General features: G+C 37.2%; 1 protein-coding gene across 9 annotated transcripts in view; it reads left to right on the top strand.

The window, feature by feature from the left end:
• Positions 1-22,069, top strand: part of TCF12 (transcription factor 12) — a 159,629-nt gene that overhangs the window by 33,733 nt on the left and 103,827 nt on the right. For 7 of the 9 annotated variants that reach the window (XM_058811321.1, XM_058811320.1, XM_058811319.1 and 4 more), the window contains exons 4-6: positions 7,599-7,672; positions 9,591-9,659; positions 20,205-20,307. In XM_058811321.1, the coding sequence (XP_058667304.1) occupies positions 7,599-7,672; positions 9,591-9,659; positions 20,205-20,307 (246 nt within the window). Of the gene's footprint in view, positions 1-7,094; positions 7,186-7,598; positions 7,673-9,590; positions 9,660-20,204; positions 20,308-22,069 lie in introns of those variants that run through there. The other 2 variants (XM_058811322.1, XM_058811318.1) reach the window with 2 other exon arrangements.

Here is a 22,069-nt window from a genome sequence, read left to right as displayed (position 1 = left end):
AAATATATGCTGTTTCTCAAAAACTTTTTCAGTTGTTTTTTAATGTCCCCCCTCTCTGCTTGATATGTCAGAGAGTCTCTTTTTCCTTGAAGGATTTTAGTGTTAAGGTATTAATGATCTTCTAAATATCAGCAAAGTAATTTTAATTTTTTGCAATTGAGTTATCTTAACTGTATGTGTATAAAGATACATGGCAATGATCAACACCATGAAAGGATACTGACCTCAGGTTGATCTTAGGATTTGTTTTCAAGAGAGTCAAAATTTGCTGGACACCTTGTGATGCAGTAAATGGTTAAAAATACTCTTTCTTAACATTTTAGACATGTTCTTAGAAAAGCTGTCACACTTGCCATGTTTTCTTTGCTCATGAGAGTTAGAACCTCAGTTACACAGTGTGTAACTCACATTAATTGTGTTCTGGTGCCTGAATTGGCAGTTTTCTGTACAATTGTGTTGTAATACAGTTGGTAACAGTAGCTGTTGCCTGTGAGGCTGTATTAGAATATTTTTGGCCTGGTGTGTGCAGTCTTGTGAAACTGGCCTTGATTTGGTGTGTATATAAAAATATATAAGTGTATATATGTATTTGAAAGTGTGTGGTTATATAAAGCAGTTGAGTCATAACTGAAGTAACCACAGGAACATTTGCCAGTAGAAAGGATTATTATGCTAGCTGGTACTGGAGGGCTGAGACTTGCATGTTAGAGCTGCTCAGCCTGATAGTCCATGGCTCAGCACAGACAGGGAATAAGCAGCGTGATGCAATTTAATAGCAGTTTAACTGTGGGTTTTGTGTGTGAATCAAAGCTCTGGGTTGTACCCCTGCTAAAGGCTTCATCTCTAAGCTGGTGTACTTTATTCACATTTGTAACCAGGGAGGCTTCAAAATATACTCTGTGAGCACACATGTAAATATTGTTTGTGTACAGGATAATTTATGAATATTAGCATTTTAATTTTTTGAAAAAAAATTAACCTTAAATTGGATCAGAGAGTAATATTAAAACTTTTATTAATATAGGGAATTTGGAGTGTGTGTGTGAAGAATAGCTTTACTGTGTAGTGCTCTGAGCACCTCAGTGGAAAATTCCTTTTTTTTATTAGTTTAAATGCTATTTTTTACAGGTTTTGTCATTAACTTATGCTTGAACAGTCTGAATATCTATACACAAGTAACAAATGCTTGTTACATACAGTATTATAAATATGCTCTCCTCTTTGAACAGTACCTGCTGTACCTTTTCTGGCAAGGTTCATGTAGCAATGTGCAGTTTTTTGGTTTAGTACAGTTTGTGTGGAAAATGCCAGTTCCAATTTTATTTTGAGTGGCTTGTATTGTATTTAAAGTGTCCAGGTCATGCCAGGTCACTTGGCGTGTTTGGGGATGTGATTTAGAGTCTAGGAAGCAGAGAATATGAGCAAAGAGAAGCAGGTAGTTTCTGATATTTCTGTAATGGCAGTGCTCTAACAGGAATTAATAACCCAGTGTTGTTCTTAGCAAATACATAGGTCTCATTGCAAGAAATGAATAGGATTATTTGTGAAATCAAGTTAAAAGTAGCAATTGCCTTTTTTTTAAATAGCAAATTATATTTAGCTAATGAGTTGAAACAAATCTAAAACATACTTGATAGTTATACAGGAACTGTATTGCCAGTACTGACTTTTGATGTTAATAGGCACTTTTAAAACAATTTCAAGCTTTTCTTCAGTTTTCCTGAACCAGCAAGGTTTTTTCCCCCATTTTCTTCTGAATTTATAGAATGTTTTTTGTTGTTTTAGAAAGTTTTTTGAGCATACACCCCAAAGTTTTATTCTTCCAGAAGAAATACTGTTCTCGCAAATAAACTTCTGTATGAAAGTATAGGTTTTGCGTACAGGGAGAATTAAATTTGCTGATATATTAAGTTGCAACTAATTTTTAATACATGCCAATGGCAATATTGGTCTGAGTTTTGGTTATTGTCCAGGTAAATTGTGTACTTGCTGTATCTTCCTCTAACTTTAATAATTTTGTTCCTCTGAAATTTTAATTGTGATTACCTGTTCTATAGATAGGAATTAACTTTGTATATCATATCTTCTTACTATTATTCCAATAATTTCCACAATGACTGGCATAGCGGATATTCATTCTTTGCTGTCAGATAATCATGTTCTGGGAATCTCCATGATAAGCAATGTTTCAAAAATGAAAATGAATTTACTTACCACTATTAATAATCACAGTTGATATTTCAAACAGATCTTATAAACTGATCTTTGCAAAGATTAATATTCAAATGCAAGCCAGTATTTTATGGGTACTAATTGAGGTAACCAATGTCCCCTCAAGGGATCTTCAGTCTCTGCAGGGCTTCCTTGCACTTTTTCAATGCCTGCCATTAGAGGCTGGTAGTTAAGATCTCAGCTCCCATGGCCATGAACCTGCTGGGCAGGTGGGGAAAGATATGAAACCTGATAGTGAAGCCCAGGAGAAATGTCACTTTTACACTGTGCAGTGGTTAAGGGCTCAATCTGTGACACCATGGATCAATACAGGGAGCAGAGTGAGCAGCATTGTGCAATTTAATAAAATTATCTTGGGAAGTTTCCTGAATTGTAAAGTCCAGAGGTGGTACCAATGACAGACTCAAGATGGTGTTTCCATGGCATATCTGTAGCTCTTCCATGGGTTTTCTCTGGAGCAAAAGTACACAAAAGGATGCTCTGCTACTCCCACTGGTGCCTCTGATAAGCAAATCTGTTACTGGGCACCAACTTTGCTTTTTGATCTGAAGGGATCGGGGGGAACTTTGTATCCATATCCTGGAAGACAATTAGTACATTCTTCAAGAAACAGTCTGAATTGAGAGTTGAATTTTTTTTTTGTCCCCCTCCATGCTTGCACTTCCCCTTTCTTTTCGTTTTTTGTGGAAGGTGGATGGAGAGAAAGTTCTTTATTTATGTAGTTTGAAATGAAAGTGGTTTGTCTTTTACCTAATTAAAATGTTGCATCTCAATTTATCCTGTTGATACTTAAGTGGTTAGACTATTGATAAGTCAGCTGCCTTTCATTTCTCTTCTCAATTTGATTAATTTTCTCAGCTTTGGATATTTTAAGCCTACCACGTATCTATTGTCAAAGCTGCTTTTGGTTTTTAGTGTCATTCTGGTCTTCTTGTCATCTGTGTTTTTCCCCACTCCCTGAGAAATAAACATTGGAACTTTGTCTTGTCTTCATTTATTTATTTATTTGACTTGTGAATGTTGAGTTCTTTGTTAGCAAATAAATGGTTTTATTATATTATTGAAAATATTACATCTAGTATAGAAAGAGAAAGTTTTAATTGAAAACAGCAAGAAGAGAACTAGTCTTAACCTATTGAAAGTTAAAACATTTGAGTATCTCCATCAAATATTATTACTATTTTCATCCCCTTATGAGAAAGTCTAGACCTCAAATATAATTTTGGGTAATAATTGGAATCATACTTTGCAATAGACATTTGCAATATATGGCTTAATGGTAGATTGAGATGTTTGTGTGTCTGACATACAAAACACAATCAGTGCTGTTATGGTTTGTGCTGTAGGTTTTTTTGTAATTGATTTCAGATGTTGAATCTTATCTGAAGGAATATCATTACTCTGAAACAAAATTGGATAAAGAAGCTATAAAAGATAGAAACTCATACCTTGAGTACCTAGTATAACAATCTACAGTGTGATTTTTTTTTTTGTCAAATCATTTATTTGATCAACATCATAGCAGATGGTAACCCTATAAAGTATATTATAGTGTTTATACGAACATTAGAGCCTGTGTCTCTTGAAATAAGTTTTAAATATAGTCTTCTTTGTCTTATGCCAGCAAGAGCAACCTTCATTTCAGTTTGATTGTAAGATCCAATTTTTTTTTTATTACATGAATGTTTGGATCTGTTTCTTCAGAATGAACACATATGTTGACATAATGAGGCAACAGGTTTCTTCAGGTTTTCTTCTAGAATAGCTTGAAATGCTCACAGCAGCATCATAAAAGTGATGTTAAGCAAAGCCTGTTTAGAATGCAATGCATAAAGCCAGAAAGCCAATGCAGAAAGCATCCTCATGGCTTGGCTGGGTCTCCCTGAGGGAGCGAGGCCAAGGGGCCTTTCCCTTCCCTTCCCTTCCCTGAGGGAGGGAGGCCACGGAGCCTTTCCCTGAGGGAGGACCCGCGGCCTTTCCTTGATGGAGGCCATGGAGCCTTTCCTTGATCGAAGATACGCGGCCTTTCCCTGAGGGAGGGAGGACACGCAGCCTTTCCTGCGGGCCGGCAGAGCTCGGGCTTTGGGCTGTGCTCCGCGTGCTTGGCCGGCCGAGGTCAGCAGTGTCCTGGCTGGGACGCACAGCCAGTGCTGTGGAGCTGCCCCAGGCTGCCAGCTGAACCTGCTCAAACATCACACTTAGAGTTACTCCCTAATTAAACTGCAGCATATGTGCTATAGAAGTAGTCAGTTTTGATTGAGAACTATGGAATATGAGTCATTTCAATTACTTTCCGTCCTCAATGCCTACTAAAAAAAGGAAGTGAGGGTAGAATGTTGTTTTACTCCTGTCTGCACGAATGCATGTGTCTGTGTATTTGAACCTTTACAACAACACAGTTCGATTTCCACATTTTTTCTTTACCCACAGAGACTGATACTGCAGCCTTGTCCTGCACGTTTTTCAATGCTTTGCTGTCACAGCTTTCCTGTGCTCTTTAATGTCCATGATTAATTAATGATGAATTCATCCATGATGAATTAATGGATACTGGAATTGGTCACTGCATTGCCTTGTGGAAAGGGGTTATACAAAGGTGATGGTCCCCTTAGTTCCTCTGTTCTCTTTTGCCTTTTCCAGGAAAACACTGGAACTCTTTTCATGACACTTTTGCCTTGAGACTTTATTGAATTTACTACCATAGATGACTCCCATGTTATTTCTTACTGAGTGTTCCCCACTTCAGGGGTTTTACATTTAAAAGTGGTCTGATGCTCCTGGCTCAGTCATGTAGTTACTTTTGGCTTGTTCAAGTATGTATTGTTTGTTTGTGCCCATCCTGCTAGGAATGGTTTGGGTCTTTGTCCCATCCAGCATTTGGGTGGTTTTCTTCTGTCACCCATGGGAAATACATTAGTGTACAAAGCAGAACAGATTGCTTGAGCACCATGGTGACACACATGTGGTTTCCTGGTTGAGTGTTGCTGGCTACCTGGGGCAGCACTTGTTGGGTGTCTCATGTTGATGGAGACCAAGGGCAGCAGGGGTATCATTCCGAATCAAATCCAGATGTCAAGCAGCAGTAAGTTAGAGTGCTGGTGTTCTATGTGCAATACATGATTCCTTTTTTCTTGTAGCCTTCACAGAGCATTTAAAATGTGAAAGCATCTTCCTTGTCTGAAAATTTTGTGTAAGAGATAGATCTACGTGTAAGCCTGTTTGGGGCTTATAAGAATGAAAAATGCTGCATGAAAAGGAGGAAAAAGACACCTGGCAGGAAAAAGGAAGTTAGCTAGAATAGTAAACTGTACTGGACTTTTTTAGAAAAAAAGAATTCTGGGAACTAGTCAGAAATTAGTTTTCTTCCCTATCTGAAGCAGTTACATTTTGGTTTAGAACAGTTTCTTTAAACAATTTATTTGCATAATTCAAATGGTAGAATTAAAATACTTGAATTTTTAGCTGTACATGTGCTGATTAAGCAGAACCATAAGTCCTTATGTCCCACTGACTCAAATTTTCATATGAGTAGCATGTTTCAGTGATTAGCATCTGAACACTATGCATAACCATATCACATATCTCCTGAAATGGGCTGGTATAACCTACTGTATCCTAAACTTTCCCAAGGACTTGGTCTTGCAGTAAGATATTTTTCTTTTCTCACCCCACATATGTCTCGTTGGAAATGAAGGCAAAGGAAGACTTGTTATGATAATGACTGGATTACTGGCACTGTTGTTTCTGGCAGAAAAGAGCCAATTGTGCCAAAAGATTACTTTTGCCTTTGTCAGTGCCAGCCACGACTCTTTCCTCAGCTCCTGGACCAGTTACAATGAAACAACAACAATACTGTCAGCTGCAAAATGCAGTAAACTTCCCCAAAGTGCTGGCTCAAGATAGTGGTGGTTTTGCATTTTCAAAGAGCCTTCTTCAACCTTGAGGATCTTTCCTGCAGTGCACAAAGTGTCTGTCGTTTTTATTTGAGTGATTTACTGTACTTTCAGTTTAACGTTCCTTTTTGCAGGCTGTCTTTGTCAAAACATTATTTTATAGCTTCATAAAGCACATTTCTTAAGGAAATAATGATTAGAATAGTAATAATCCATAGGTAGTTATTTACAGTATGGATTTACATTTTTGACTTTGCGGTATGGCCATAAGAGAAATATGCATGAAAATTTTATAGTTGCAATATAAGGTTAGGGTTTAGAGATGATTGTATGGAGGAGCTTGCACTCTACTCTTATTTATAAATTGCGATACTTAGTTCTTATTTATAAATATTATGACATTAAAAAATTTCATAAATAGTTTATAGTATATATCACATAAAGAATTTCTGCTTTATATCAAAACTCTTTATGAGAAAAGTTTGTGTGACAGGAACGTAATGAGTTGCATTTTGTAGGCCAGAGTGCTTTGAAGCCTGCAGTTTAGGATGGACATGTTCCACATGTGACAAAAATCTCTTGTGAAGCAGATAATCAGGAACCTAATTGTTAGAATAGTAGCAGCCTTATCCTATGTGAAGGAATTTGCCATAGGAATTCGGGTGCTTTTGCAATTACCTGTTTGGGAATGTGGTTTATAGGTGGTTAGACCGGTTAAATTTGGATAGAAATTGAGCAATACATGGGGTCAATATTCTGATACAGTGTTTAAAGATCTTTTCCTTCCCTTTTCTCTTGTGAGCTGTAACCTGGATTTGCATAAAGGGAACTGATTCTAAAAGAACCGTTACAGAGTGTAAAAAATATTACAGTTTTAGTAGTGCAGAGACCATGATTCTCTGTGGGTTTTTTAAGCCATTGAAATATAACCAGTCTGTCTTGCCTTTTTTCCCCATTATGCTAAAATATCTTCTGTGTCACATAAAGGCCAAGGAGGGGAAATAATTTTGCACATTTTACAATACTTAAGCAAGACACAAGAGCAAAGAGTAGATGACAAGTATGTGTTTCACAGTATGCGCTGCAATATTTCAGTGCTTGCTTGAGATGCAGATAAAGCGGGCTGCTCAAAAAGCCATGATGCTCACATCGTTGTGCTTGTTTTGTTACTCATGCTAATTTCTTATGGATTGGGTTGGGCAGACTGCAGATTGGCAAATTTCTTGGCTTTTTATGCTCCTGTTTTCAGCAGCTGCAGGTGTCCAAATGAACAGGTTCCTCTGTAGCCAGCTTAATTAATAAGGAAGCTGTTCATCTGAAGTCTTGCTTTTAGAAACACTGCTTTAAGTATATGAAAGCAGATGTATTTACTTAGAGTGTATGGAAGCAGATGAATATTTTTTCAGGTTGCATCAGAAAACATTGTTTTTGCTATGATTTCTTACAGGTTTGTATTTGTCTTTTTATTGCTAGGTATGGATGAGCGAACAGGTGCCACATCCTGGGGAACAAGCGGTCAGCCAAGTCCTTCATATGAATCTTCAAGGGTAAGATACCCACCTAATAATTCATAATGAAAGTTCATGGGAATGTGCAGAGTAAATCAGCAGATCATTTGGCAAAGTTTTTGAAGGGAAGCTCCTTTAAATATACAGATTAGCATCTTGTAGAGACTTTATTGATATTGGGGAGCTACAGTGTCAATTTATATTTCTAAGACTAAAAAAATATATAGGCTTAGAATTCATGAGAATAAGCCATATGTATGCTTGAATGATGAGCATGTATTTTATTGAACATATAGTTAGAAATTGGAAGTGGAAGTCATGTTACTTAGGAGCAGATTTATTGGCAAAATGTAGGGAACGCTTACCTCTCTGTTAGCATTACCCAGCTATAGTGTGTGCTGTCTCATGATGTTGAAGAGAGGAGTTTCTTTTGAAGTACTTTCCTCCTGTTCTTGTTCCAGCCTCATCCATCCCACTTACTGACCTGAAGGTTCTTGCTACTATCTGATATCCTAAAATAACATGACCCTTTTCAAACTAAATGCAATGGTCAGAGCAAGCTTGACCCTAGTTACTCACCTTCCTGTTCTTCTACTCCATTTTCTTTTTATGAATATTTACTCCCTGAAAGGCCAATGAGCTAAATACCTGGACTGGATACACACAGCGTGCCTGATGTTCTGATTTCAGTGCCTCTGAGTCAGAGCTGTGCTAGCACTTGTCCCTTTGCAGCTTTCTTGTGCTGTGGAATGAGGTGGGTAGGCTGCAAGACCTTGTTCAGCTTGCTGGGTGTTATTATGGCCTCTGCCTTACTCTGGAAGACAGAAGTAGGAACGTTTCTCATGAAGTCTTGATTTTTCCACTGATCATTAGTAAATAAATTATAATAAATGTGGAAGTACTTTGTGTGGAAGAAATATTTCTGTGCAACATGGAAATTCCACATTCTTTAAAACTTCCTGTGTAACCTGGGGCATGGAGCGAAACCTTCAAAGGCCTCTTTTACATTTGAAATGCAATCTTACTATGCAGCTTTATGTAACTCATATTTTTATCATGTGTTTGTTGTTTTGACACTCATTTTTTATGTTGCTGATCAATTTTAATTGATTATGAGTTAAGCTGACCTAACTGGAATTTGAGTTTGTGATTTATTGGCTGTGTGGCTGCATTAATCACAATTTTTTGTATGGTAGAGGATCAGCCAGCTAATATTTGAGTAGTGTAAAGTCAGTGTGTTAGTTGTGGGATTTTTTTGTTTGCTTGTTTTGTTTTTTTTAATGAGGCAATAAAGAATGGTAATCTGGAATGTCATTTAGGTGACAAGAGTTTTCTTTTAAAGTAAACTCAATTCCTTTTCACAGGCAAGTTTAATTCCTGTGTTCTTCCCAGAAAAGTGAACACTAGAAATACATATTCTCTGTATATAGAATTGGTCAAGATTAAGAGCCACAAATTAATTAGTCCTGTGGCTGGTATCTTCTGTAAAAAAAAAAGTAGAATACAGGAATTTCATTTCTGAATTCACTGAAAAAGCACTGGACTTTGTTTACCAGTTTAAATCAAGCTTGCATGCATAAATTTTGGCTATGATATATGGTCTTTAGTTTTTGGTTTTCTTTCAACTAATGAGGCAAATTACTGATTCAGGATTTTGAATAACGATAACTTCTGTCTACTCCTACATGTACTGCTAGAGCAGATGTCTCTGAGAAAGAGCAAAAATGAGTGTGTGGCTCTGTATTGTGAGAGTATAGATTGGTTTCTCAGAAGGCAGGGCAAATCATACACAGCCTTTTACATTTCTAGGTTATTCCTTGTGTTGATTAACACAGTTTAAGTAAGATGTAATTGTCTTACATGTTTAGCTCTTTAATCCAGCTCTTTTCTCCATTATTTCAATGTAGAATGTTTTTCTTGTCCTAATTGTTCTTACTACTTGTTTGTCTGTTTACAGGAAAATGGCAGCCTTCATGGGAAAAGCTCAGACCTCTCCACAGACATAGAAAAGGTGAAATCTCAAGAGGTACCGGTTACTCTTTTTATATTGTGTGTGATTTTCAACTTTTTGTTAAAGTCCATGTGCAGCCTACTACTGGAGTTTTCTGTTAAAGGTCACAATATTGTATTAAAATTATTAAGAATTTAAAGTGTTGACTCATTATTGACAGGAATTTCTAAAGACACAGAAAGAGAAGCAGTTTTCAAGTGAGTAGAATTGGAATTTGGTGATAGTTTAGTGCATAACCTGTTGAAGGCTAATGAAAAAAGATGATGGAATACTGGCTAAAGGATATTTTTCTTTCCCAAATCCTGCTGAAATTGAGTTTAAATGATCTGACTGTGGCCAGCAATGGGGCATAAGGAAGGAGTATAAATATAGGGCAAATATTTTGCCACCTTTACTGTGTACTCTCCTAGCACAACCCCAGCTCTTTGCTTAGATTTCCTGCAGAGAGCCAACCTTTTGGACATGGTTCTTATAGCTGTTAGTGGGCTTGGTCTCTGCTGTTTGTGAATTTTTCTGGCTTTGGTTACAATTTTGGCAACAATTACAAGGATTTTGTGCTGAAACTTAGGGATTTTTTTGTTTTATCTGTGCTGCCCAGTGATGCAACTGATTGCCACCCTGTTCCTGCATTCCAAATGGTTACTGATACATTTCATAATTTTTACTCTTTGCCCTGCAAACACCTTGATTTTACAGGCCACTCCTATGTTCAGCCAAGCTGAAGGATTGTCATCTATTGGTTTTTGCTTGTATGGTCACTGCTCCTTACCTGTGGTTGGTTCTTGGTGCTGTTCCATGGATCTTTCTGCTTCTGCATAACTTCAGAGTTAGGGTGATTTTGACTGCATGCACTAGTCAAGAGGAGGGTGTACCATACATTTCTGCCTCACAGAATCATAGATTCATTCTTTGTTCCTTTCTTACTTGTTGCTAAGTCATGCAATTTTTGATTGCCACTGAGTTGGCATGTGATAATGTTCTAAAAACGGTATAGGAAAGTAATATTTTGTCTTACATTGCACATAGTTACCACATTGTTATGACATTAAGTTATTTTTGAGTGCGTTCATTTTGTATTTATTTACACCAGATTTTATCTCTGCTTTTATTACCAATTTCATGGAAGAATTTATTTGCAAATCTGCAGAAACTTGTAGTTAGGATTATTTAAAAAAAAAATTGCTATGAGCAAACTTTACTGTATTTGTTTATCCACTCATTGATTTATTCATGGAATTATTGAGGAGTGTTGGTGTGGGTACAGTTTTTTGGGGAATTGGGGAAAACGTATTGGTAATTTCTTTTCACTGTGAAAACAAGATGTATGTTCCTGTGCTTGGGGTTGGGTGTTTGTCATGGGTTTTAATCTTTTCATCAATAATTAATTCAGACAAGAACCTACTCTCATATGTAATAGCAGTTTATCTTATTTTAGAAGTCTCTGGTAATACCTTATTGAAAGCTAAACCATTCTTACTTCAATAATGTCTTGAAGTAACATTAAAGGTGAGGAATTGCAGCAGGCTTGAGAAAACCTCGTATAGGAGCCTTGTCTTTTCATTACCTAATGCTAAACAGTGTTCTAACACAGAGAACAGCAGGTATTTATGTCTGAATTTGCTGTGATGGTCTTAGATTTGTGAAAAGGTACAAATTGAGACATTAGTGACTTCTGGGAGCAGAATCTCTTTCTGCATATTCTAACTGTTTTGTAGAAAAATAAATAATATGAAAAGATTCTATTGTGGGGGGTGAAGACAAAAGCAGGAAAGCTTTACTGTTTATAGGAATAATTCAGGAATGGTAGTTAGCAGTCACTGGAATTCTGTGATGTGCTGATGGCCTCCCTTACTCTTGAGTTGTTGTACTGAAGTCTATATACAATACTGTGTACCAAGTTTGTCTCTTGCAGGGCTTGTTTTTCTTCCTAGTCTCCAATCTTGTTTTTACCTTTCTGTGGCAGCAGTGCTGGGATTTCAGGGAATATCTTTGGTTGATGTATGCAAGTCTCTCCCTTATCTGATATCTGAGTGATTTAGAGCTAGAGATGTTATTGCCTGTGTTCATAATGCCTTGCACTAGAAGAGGAGCTCTTAGTGAGTTTTGCAGAGGGTGGTAAAGCTGATTTTTGCAAGTCTTGCTCTCCTGAGCTCTTTGAAGCATATTCTGAGGTACTTGACTGGAGTACTATGTCTTCTGCACAATAATATATTGCACAATAATATATTGCCCTACAGCACTTGAAAGTTTTGTCTTCCTGTAGTGAGATGATCCTGAACTTTGTAGCTTTTCTGTGGATTTGCGAGTTGTAATTTGTAATGTAGCAGCATAGTCACTTTTTTTTTTAGTAATTAAAATTTTTATTTTGGTTATAGTGGTTCTTGTGGTGTGGCTAATGATTGCTGTTGCATGAGGAATAATGCTCTGTGAGGTTTTCTTCCATTGTTTTGGTTTTATCATAACATAAAAGGAGCAATAAAAGGAGCAAGTCAGTTTTTGATCTGTTCAGATTGCAGTCTCTAAATCAAGCATATCTGAAATGTTTTTCATAAGACATTTCCCTCATGGATTTCCTTTTTATATATACACACATAATAATTGTAACTGTTAAAAAGTTAGCATAAATTAGCTGAGGCATTTTTCTTCCAAAATCTGAACTGTGGGTGTTTCAAATAATTTGCACCATGTACATTGCACCAAAAGCTGTGAGTGTACATTTTGACCTGATTTAACATGAATCTAGTTTCAGTGCTGAGGATGCAGTTTATCCTCCTGTTCCTTTACATAACTCTGTGTATTTAATTGAAGCCAGAGTGGAACTGATCAAGATAGCACTGTTAGGTTAGATTGTTTTGTAGCATCAGGCAACAGGTTCTTCCCTCTACTGTATGTAAAATACTCAGACATGAGTTGGAATCTGAAATACTTTATGCCCAAACTATACTCCCCTCACACTAGGCAGTACTTTTAATTTGCAAAGAAGTAAAAGAATAGTAATGAGATAGCAGGTTTTGAAATAGTATTTTATACCTCTTAATCTCAGGTACATAACAAGGAGGGAAGCTGTTAAATAGCAAAACCAGACAAGAGGGACACAGAAATACAGTAAGTGTTATCAAGTCTGTTGTATTTGTGTCCTTTTTGTCCTCTGATTTTTAAATTTTTTTTTTTATGGGAGGGAGGTTGGTTGGTGATTCTGCTGCTGGTTATTTGGTTTTCCTGATGTATTCTACAAGGTAGATGATGATTCACTGTGGAATTAAAGCCCAAATTAAGTGTTCCATATTTAGTCCTCAGGACACTTGCAAATGCAGGCTGCTTTATAATTTGATTTACGAGCAACATTTTTCAAAGCAAGTTCTGTTTTTTAAATTCTGAATGCTTTAGTCAGGTTATCAAGTATCTCCTTTAAGCATTTCTTCTTAGTCTGTTGGCTATACTCGTATTATTTTATCTCCTGGTTTATAGCTTAGATAAGAGCTAGAAAAATCTGGTTTCCATCGTATGAATTTTTCATTTAATCTGTATTGGAAAAGTGGATCTTTTGGTTGTGGTTTTTGTTTTGTTTTTATTGCAACTACCTACCACATTGGAATTAGCATTGGAATCTGTTCACAAATTGGTTTTCCGTGTGGCCAGGGAATTGTCCTATTGCATATCATGTTGATATTTGTCTCACAGGAGTTTAGAGAGGTGGAACGGGCTATTGGGTTTAGCTGTTTAAAATCAGATTTGGCACTCAGTAACTTAACTTCTTGGAAATGGATTTAGAGCTGGAGAAAATGATGTTTATTAAAAAATAAATAACATTCAAAATAAATTTGAAAAAAGAAATAAACTGTGTTTTCAATTGTTTTCCATTCTTGCACGCACAGTTTTCATGTGTTTCAACTTGATATGGGAAAAGAAGCTAATGAATAGTTTTAGAGCTCTGTTACAAAGCATATTACTTGAGGTGACACTTGGAGGATACTTGTGAAAGCTCTTTTGACTTTTCTCAATATTATGTGAAATTTGGGGTAGTGATAGCTGCTTTTGCCCTGCCATGTTGTAGCAGGTGACCAAATAACACAAAAAGCTGCATTTCTGTATTTAGGATATTGTAGTTGAATGTTAACACTTGCTAATGGTTACAGAAAGGGAATCATAATTAAAGCTAGAAAGTGGAGCTGGAAAGCTCCTTGTTTCTGGTGTGACTGGGTGGTCTCCATCAACAAACTGCTTTTATTCCTCTGCTTAAGGAGTATTGTCCAAGCTTCTTGTGCAGCTAAGGGAGATGGGGTTGAGGTCCTGGCTGTTCCCAGGGGGCTGGGAGGTGGCAGACATGGGGCCTGCAGAGGGAGATGTGTGTTTGTTTCCTGGCACATCACACAGGTCTCAGCTTGGTCCCTTAGAGTTTGGGTTGTAGTGTGCAAATGAGAGGAACGTGGATGAAACAGTGGAACGAGTGTGGGGAGACTCCCATCACCACCATCCATCTGCTCCAGACTTCTGAGAGGAGTTTGGTCATTGCTTGCAAACAGCATTGTTCCCACTGATAGTTTGCTGCAAGATTGTTCATGATTTAAATGGAGTTCTGGCCGTGACCTGTGCCAATGTGATGTTTCTTGATGTTCTCTTAAAATCAGTGAATATAGTGCAAGTGATCCTCAAGGCAAAAAGGAAGATAATATAAGAAGAATAAAAGAATATACTCTTCTCTGGATTTATTTTTAGCTTACCTTAATTTGTGCACCATTCTTCCTGATCTGTGTGTTCAGTAGACCAAGCCAGATTTTTGGCTCTCTAGCCTTTTTTCTAAGAGCTGTTGACAGATACATAGATTCAATGACTAAAAATACTCTTTTTTTTTTTTTTTTTTTTTTTTTTTTAAGGTTGTGTGTTTCTGGAATTATTCAGAATCATTGAATCCATAATCTTTTAAATTCACTAGGACATGATGGTGTGGCTGTTGTACAGAGCCTCTTGTCTAACCTTCAGTCAGTGACTCAGCACCGTGTTCCTGGATGTAGTCAGTCTCTCTGGTCTGTCCGTCTGTCTCTCACCACCTCTGCATCTTGCTTTCTTTCCTCACTTCCCCCCCCCCCCCCCCCCCTTCTTGTGTTTTTTCCCTTCTTGTTTGTCTGTAGAACTTTCAGATTAGTTTGGAGAGCCAGATAATCCAAAATAAAGTGGATTTTAGCAGTAGCTTCACTCGTTCATTTACACATTAGTCATTTGGATGACTGTTGCCTGATTCATAGATTTATTGCCAAATTTAGCTTGCAAGGGACCTCAGTGTTCCTGAGCTTTAAACAATTAATATTTGTTATTTAAAGTCAGCCAAACTATAAAACTCAAGGAATTGAAAGCAGCATTCATTAAACTTAATCTTTTGGTCTGCAGCCATGTCAAACTGTGAACCCAACCATTCATTTTAGTGGAATTTTAATGTCTTAAGTTTAAAGGCAGTAATTGAGCTATATTGTAAATTGCTAAAATGCAAATATGTGCTTAGTGATCTGGCAGCTTGGTTACGAGCCTTAGAGTTTGGTCTGTTCCCAGGGACTTGTGTAGGAGAGGGCTTGGGGCTAAGGGAGGAGAAACAAACAAAACCCCTGTTATCTCTAGTCTAGTGGACTTGAGCAAATGAAATGCTGTGGAGCAGTCAATTGTACAGGGAGGACAACTCAATGAGTGGAGTATGAACTCAATAAATGCATAGGAAAATGTGTGCCATGTAGTGCCAGTGTCTTCTCCATTTTTCACCTTTTACCCTGAAGTAGAAACAAGATGTGGTTATTTAAAAACAAAACCAAAAACCCTACAACTTGATTTAGGGTCAGGAGTACAATTTTGCTTATGGTTGGACAAACGCTGATGTGACTTCAGAAAATAATTGCTAAAGGACAATAGGTTTTTGTTTTTGAGGGGGAAGTTAATGGGAGAGGATTAATCCCACAGAAAACCAGGAACCAGTGCAATGAAAAAGGGTAGGGACAGTGAACTGGGAAAGGTTTTTGACTTGTTTTTAGGTGACTTCTGTAATTAAATTTATCCAAAATGACAGAACTTTAATGGTCATTGAAAGACATTGAATTTTAGGAGGTTAATTACCACTTGGTTTGTAAAATGGGGCATGGACTCATTGTGTCAGGCCTTCTCTCATGATTTGGTGGGGTAAACATGCCTAGTAAGCAACGTGTTTACTCTGGGTGTATGGGTTGGGGATTTTTTCCATTTTGTCTTTTGAGTCTTCTAGAGTAGTACATTATGTAAGATAATTTTCAGATGTCCTGTGTGCAAGTATTAATGATTTTGTAAATAGTGTCAGATTTTTAATTGGTTTGGCAGTGTTAGCATTCCTGTGCTTAGAATGTCCTGTTACAGATAGAGCCTAAATCACTTGGGCAGTTGTGGTACCTTACCCAGAAGAGGTAGGAATGAATGCTACAACTGTGGGATTTTTAAATTGGTGGACTTCATTAATTGGAATGATTAGAGAGCATCACTCTAATCCAGTGAAATCCCTGAAAAACTAAGAAAGTTAGAGCCTGCAATGTTGAGAGTGTGTTCACTACTCAGTTAAATTGCAGTATTAATTAGTAATAGTCTTTAAGCTGCATTTCATCACAGGTACTATTAGTAGACAATACTTTTATTTGTAGATCTATCTGACTTGGTCTTTCTGATCACAGTCAGACTGAGATCCAGGGAGAGGCCTGTGCAAAGTGAACAGTGACAACATTACAAAGCGTTGTAAGGGAACAGTTAACCCCAATTGCACTTTATTTGGGCTATAGCAGTACAGAAAGAGAAATTTTGTCTTCCTTTGGCAAACTTACAACTTGCTTTTGTAATAGCTATGTAAGAGGTTGGAACAAGCAAGACAGTTTTGAATTTACAGCTATGTCATCGAATCATATTCAAAATCAGTTTGCTTTCTGCAAGCAGAAAATTGCCCTCAGCTATCTTCAGTCCCTTCAGAGCAAAGTGCCTAAAACAGGAAATAAATTTGTCCAGTAACTCCTATTTTTTAGACTTCTTGCCAGTTATTTGCTAAACACCCCAGGTGTGCACTCTGCTGTATATTAATCCATTGATAAGTTTGCTGAGGAGGCACAGAGGCAGAAAGGAGCATGTGTATTCAGCATGGAGTGTCTCCTTCCAGCCTTGCTGTTAAACGTGCTTTGCAGGTAACAGGAGGTAGAAATGCTTCAAAGGGCTTTGGAAGCCCACCTGTGGTCCAAAGAATGACCTCACCAGCCAGAATCCGTACCATCAAACAGCTCTTCCCAAGAGGGGAGAAGAACTTTCGGCATGACTCATTAGTTCCTTTTTCTGCTTGCAGTCTGTATCAATCCAGCTATATTTAAGTGAGCTTCACTAGATTAGTCTTCAAAATTGTCAGAAACTGGGATTTCCTGCCTTTCTCAGAAAGGAAGAATGAAATTTGGCAGTATGTATTACTGAGTCCTGCTTAAAACATGGATTTGAAAAGGGGCTCTGATAGAATGTCTTGTAAATCCCTCCCTGCCATCTTCTGCTGCTTTTGCCATGAGGGATGAGTTCAGGTGCCAGCTGATTGTGTCTTCTCTTCGTTACTCAGTCACACAAGTGGGGTGTCTCTTAAAAACCACTGTCTTCATTGGTGTTCCAGACTTTTTAAGGCTTTCAACTTTGTTCTTCTTAGAGCAATAAGCAGATGTTGTTGATTTGCATTGTACATTGTTTGAGCTTTGATTGTATGACTAGAAGCTTTTCAGAAGCTATTGGAAGTTTCTAAAGTTTTATCTATGATTGGTTACAACTCCTCCCAGTAGTAGTACTTTGCTGTTTACTCTGTAGGTTAGTAATATAGATGCAAGAGCAAGGAATGGTAAGAGGGACGCAATTTTATTTGAAGAAGGGCTTAAATGTGAAGAATGTCCTGAAAAAACTCTGTAATTTAAATCACTGTCCTCAGAGCTCTTCTGATTTTTCTTCATTTGCTTTCGTGAATTGCAAAAGTTGTTAAATCAAAACTGCACGTGTTTGTGGTTATTTTGTATTCGTTTAGTGGGGGTGAGTTGTTTGTAGGAATCAGCCCAAGGTTTCTAATCCCAAGCAGGGCTCTGTGGCATGAGTTGATAATCCATAACTGAATACTGAGACTGAGTGACTGGTGCCAGGCATGCTGGCCAAGGTAAAACCTCTTTACATTGGTCCGCTCTAGCTGAAGGCATAGGTTACAATTTGCACAAGTGTGAATTCTCTAGTGGCAAATAATGAAATGCCTGATATAATTAATTTTAGGAATTGTGTTAAAATCCAAAAAAGACCAATTCTACTTAAGGGGCTTGCATATCCCTTAGTGCATTTTCACCCTGTATACCAAATGTTTGGTTTTCAATGGCTTTGGTGTTGTGAAGGATAACCCTGAGTATTTTCCAAAGTAGTTGCTTTGTCTGGTAGTGTGTAAGTACAACTTGGATGCTATGGTAATTGGTTGCAAGTTCATTCTGGGAAACTGAAAGGGTATATGAAAAGAACATGATGTCAAGTACTCTTCACAGGAATTTTGATGATAGAAGGAAGAATATTTTTTGTAAACCACCCACCCAGCTTTTCAATCTCTCTATTTAGTGAGGGGACATGCAGTATTAACGTGGGGAGGACCATTAAGAGTCCTGTGCATTAGGCAGACTGTGTTGCAGTATGTGCAACTGAATATTAAATGAGTCTTACCCATGTTATATTTTCAGTACTTAGTTACTCTGTAAATATAAATGTCTTCAAGATTGCAGTTTCTGGGTCTTGTTTGGGCACCACTTGCTGAATGTCTGAGACATGGATTTTCTTTTATCACTGATAGTATTGTTTATAGTTTCTTTCTTTTAAAAGTAAAGTATAGCTAAAATCTTAGGGAAAAAGTTTTTAAAAAACAACCATTATAAGGAGTAAAAACAGAGATGCAAATACAAACCTACCTACTTAGGAGGTTTGGTTTTGGTCCTGTATTTGCAAATTTTTGTTGTTTATTCAGCAGATTTAATTTCTTTCTTGTTTCATTTCAGCATAAAAATAAACCACATGTGGTGACCTTAGCTAGGAGCCACTCCATTTCCTCAGCAGCTGCTGTTCCACGCTGCTTGTCTGACAGACGGGGCTAGGTCACGCTTTCCAGAGGACACCCTTGTGGTCATGAGCAAGTTGTAAATGTCACTAAGATTGTTTCTGGATGCCTATCACAAGTGTATGGGCGATTGTGAGGCAGATGAAGTCAGCCAGAGCTGCAGTAGGGAGCTGGGTGTGGGGAAGGATTGCTGTGCAGCCCAGCAGCAGCAGGAGTGTGCCACGCATCCCTAAGCAGCAGCAGGGCTGTGACAGTCCTTTAGCCCTCACTTAGCAGCCCTTTGGTAGAAGTGACAGCACGCCTGCAAAGATAGGAAGGCCTGTTTCAGCCCCATTAATGTTGGCTTGAATGTGAGCCTGCGGTCTGGAGAAATGATAAATGTTCAGCGATTGATGATTTTATAGTCCCAGGGCACTTGCGATGGTTTCTGGTAGCTGTGAACAATATTCCCTCCTCTCTTAATTAGGCCTCAGCTTTAGGTTTCTGAACGAGAAGTGACTAAGTGTGAATTGTAAGATAAGGTTTACACAATATTTTTCAAAACTTTGGCCACAAAGGAAGTACAGTTTTGAGTGCCAGGTCTTTCATGTTTTGTACAGAATAAGTGATTCAGCGTGCATTTGGTAAGTCTGAAGGGTAAATGGCATATTCATACCTTTATATGGAAAAGCGGAGGGGATTTCAAAATGTCTGGAGGAGAGCTTTACGTAACTGGGTTAATTAAAGAATATCTAGGTCCAAGGACTTCTTTGTTTTCCATCTCCTCTGCATTTGGTGTCAGCTTTCAGTAAGCCAGTACTTCCTGACTGTGTAAGGGGTGCTCCAAGCCTGGTAAGCTGCCTGTGCTGATGGCCGAAAAATGTAAAAAAGTGTTTCAGTGCTTGCTTGCAAATTGGGTGGCAAAGTTGGTAATTTAATCACTATATGGAAGTAAACCTTTTGTCAGTGAGCTATCCTGGTTAGTAATGTGATAGTGTCAAAATGCCTATTAATCTGTAACATTGAATGCAGACTGCAAGAAGAAATGGAATTTGTTCTTCTCATCTGCACCAACATTTTCTCTTACATTAGTGACTCCTCCTGAACTTCCTACTGACTTTTATTAATGCAAGCAAGAAAGCATAAGGAAAAAAAAAGTTGCAAGTTCTTCAGACTAATTTTACTCTCTGTGGTTAGTGACTTTTAGCACTAAGAGGATTCAAATATCAAAATATCTCTGTATTATTCAATTTTTAGAAATCTTGTCCATGAGGACACAGCTTATTAAGAAACTATGTGGTTTCTTTTTGATGGGGAGAAAGTAATATGTGGGCAGAGAGTAATTTCTGTGAGATAGACCTGAAAGCCAACTTTTGTGATTAATGACCAATTGTGACTCTGCACATTTAATTAGGAAAGTGTCATTACACTCAATTAGCAGGGCTGCCAAATAATCTGTTTAATACTCTGGTCTTTTTTTTCTCTAGGGTTTTGCAGACAGTCCTCATTACAGTGATCACTTGAATGACAGTCGATTAGGGCCTCATGAAGGATTGTCCCCGACACCTTTCATGAACTCAAATCTGATGGGTAAGTAGGTAATTCTTTACGAGTATCCCCTCAAAGCCTCTTTGGTCAGAAAGAGACATTTTTCATTCCCTTGTCTAGGCCTGACATGTCAAGCATCTGGAAGTTGCTCTGTTTCTCATAGCAACACTGACTTTCCTATTCAAATCTTTTTATGTTGGGTGAGTTCCTCAGAAGGGCCATTATCCAGGACTTTTTAGAAGAAGGAAGTACTTAGATTTTCTTAAGTTGATCTAGAAAGCTGATATATTTTGATTTGATGTAAATTTGAAATTATTTTATTATTTTAAAGGTTATTTTTCCTTAATTTTGTTTGCGAAGATATTTATACCAATTTTCTATTTGTGCATTTAAAGGTTTTTTTTTCTAACATTGAATTACTGAACTACCTACCAATTTACTGTGGGCTTCCCCTCAGGTGATAATGTGAGGGCTAGCTTCTTATTTTTAAATTTCTAATTTCTTTGATAGTTGTTGTATTAGAAACTGTCACTTCTAAGAAATAGATGGGAACTCCTGTTTCCAGACCTGTTTAACATTTTCTGTATTTGAAACTGTAAAAAATGCAAGCAAATGGTGTATTGTATTGTGGTCTTAGGTACTGAAACCTTTTTTTCATTGCCTACACTTACCTGAAACATGCTAATGTGTTGATGGCATTAGTTGAAAAATCTCCTTTTTTGTGTCCAGTTCAGAACATAAAACTCTTGATTTCAAAATATTTAATTTGGCGACGCGTGGTCTTAGGACCATTTTTGTTTTGTATCTTACATTTCAGGATGACTCTGAATATTTGTTCTGAATTTCTACATTTCACATTGTTTCACTTCTATATTCCCCATCTTGTAGACATGACCTATTTTGTGATCTCAGTATTGTCCTTCTAAGACATAGCCCTGGTAATCTAAGTGGATTACCTAAATCCAAATCCTGGTGGTCTGCAATTTCTTTTGAAAATCTTTCTACTTTGCTCAGTCTTTGTTTACTACTTTAATTTTCTCTGAAATAGAGACAGACAAAGCTCAGCTATTGCTGAAAACAATTTTTTGTTTAAACAAAGAATTTTGTTTAAACTTCATATATAAGTTGAAAACAGGCAATTTTAAAATGCCCATCTCTTTAGACTTTGATTAGAGAGAGGACGTGTCAATTGATCAATGGCACTTCTATCTGAAGACAGCAAAGCTAAAATGTAGCAGTTATCAAGGTAAAGCAAGGTAGACTTTGCCTAAATACTCTTTCAAACATGTTGTCTTCTTTCTTTTTTAGCAGAAAGCAAAAAAGACAAGTTACTTCAATTGCTTCTTCAGTATTTTGATCAGTAGCATGTGTGGAATGTCTCTAGGCATTGTAGCTGATACTGATTTTATTTTACAAAAATATATATAGCAAAGTTTGATTTCTTTTTTAATTTGTGTTACCAAAGGCAAATTAATTGTTCATGTTATTAATTTAAGCCATTCAATTTCTAAGCAATATATGCCTTTAAATATATGAAAAAAAAATTGGTGCAACTATATCTTCTTGGCTTTTCATTTTTATTGAACAGATTATTCTATTAGACATAATAGAATTACATCATTAATACAGATTTGAGAAGAAGCCTCCATTTAGATGGGTTTGTGGAGAGGATTAACAAATAGCAAGATATGTATGTGTCAGTCACCCAAAGCTGCTGAGAACTGAAATAGTTTTGTAAAGCTTTGTGACTAAGAGTTCTTAGGGATTTTATTTTCTTGGAGTAAAAGTACTTAATTTCCTTCTG

Source organism: Ammospiza caudacuta, chromosome 10 (assembly GCF_027887145.1).
Source record: "Ammospiza caudacuta isolate bAmmCau1 chromosome 10, bAmmCau1.pri, whole genome shotgun sequence".
Classification (NCBI taxonomy): domain Eukaryota; kingdom Metazoa; phylum Chordata; class Aves; order Passeriformes; family Passerellidae; genus Ammospiza; species Ammospiza caudacuta.
This window is presented reverse-complemented; position numbering and strand designations above follow the sequence as displayed.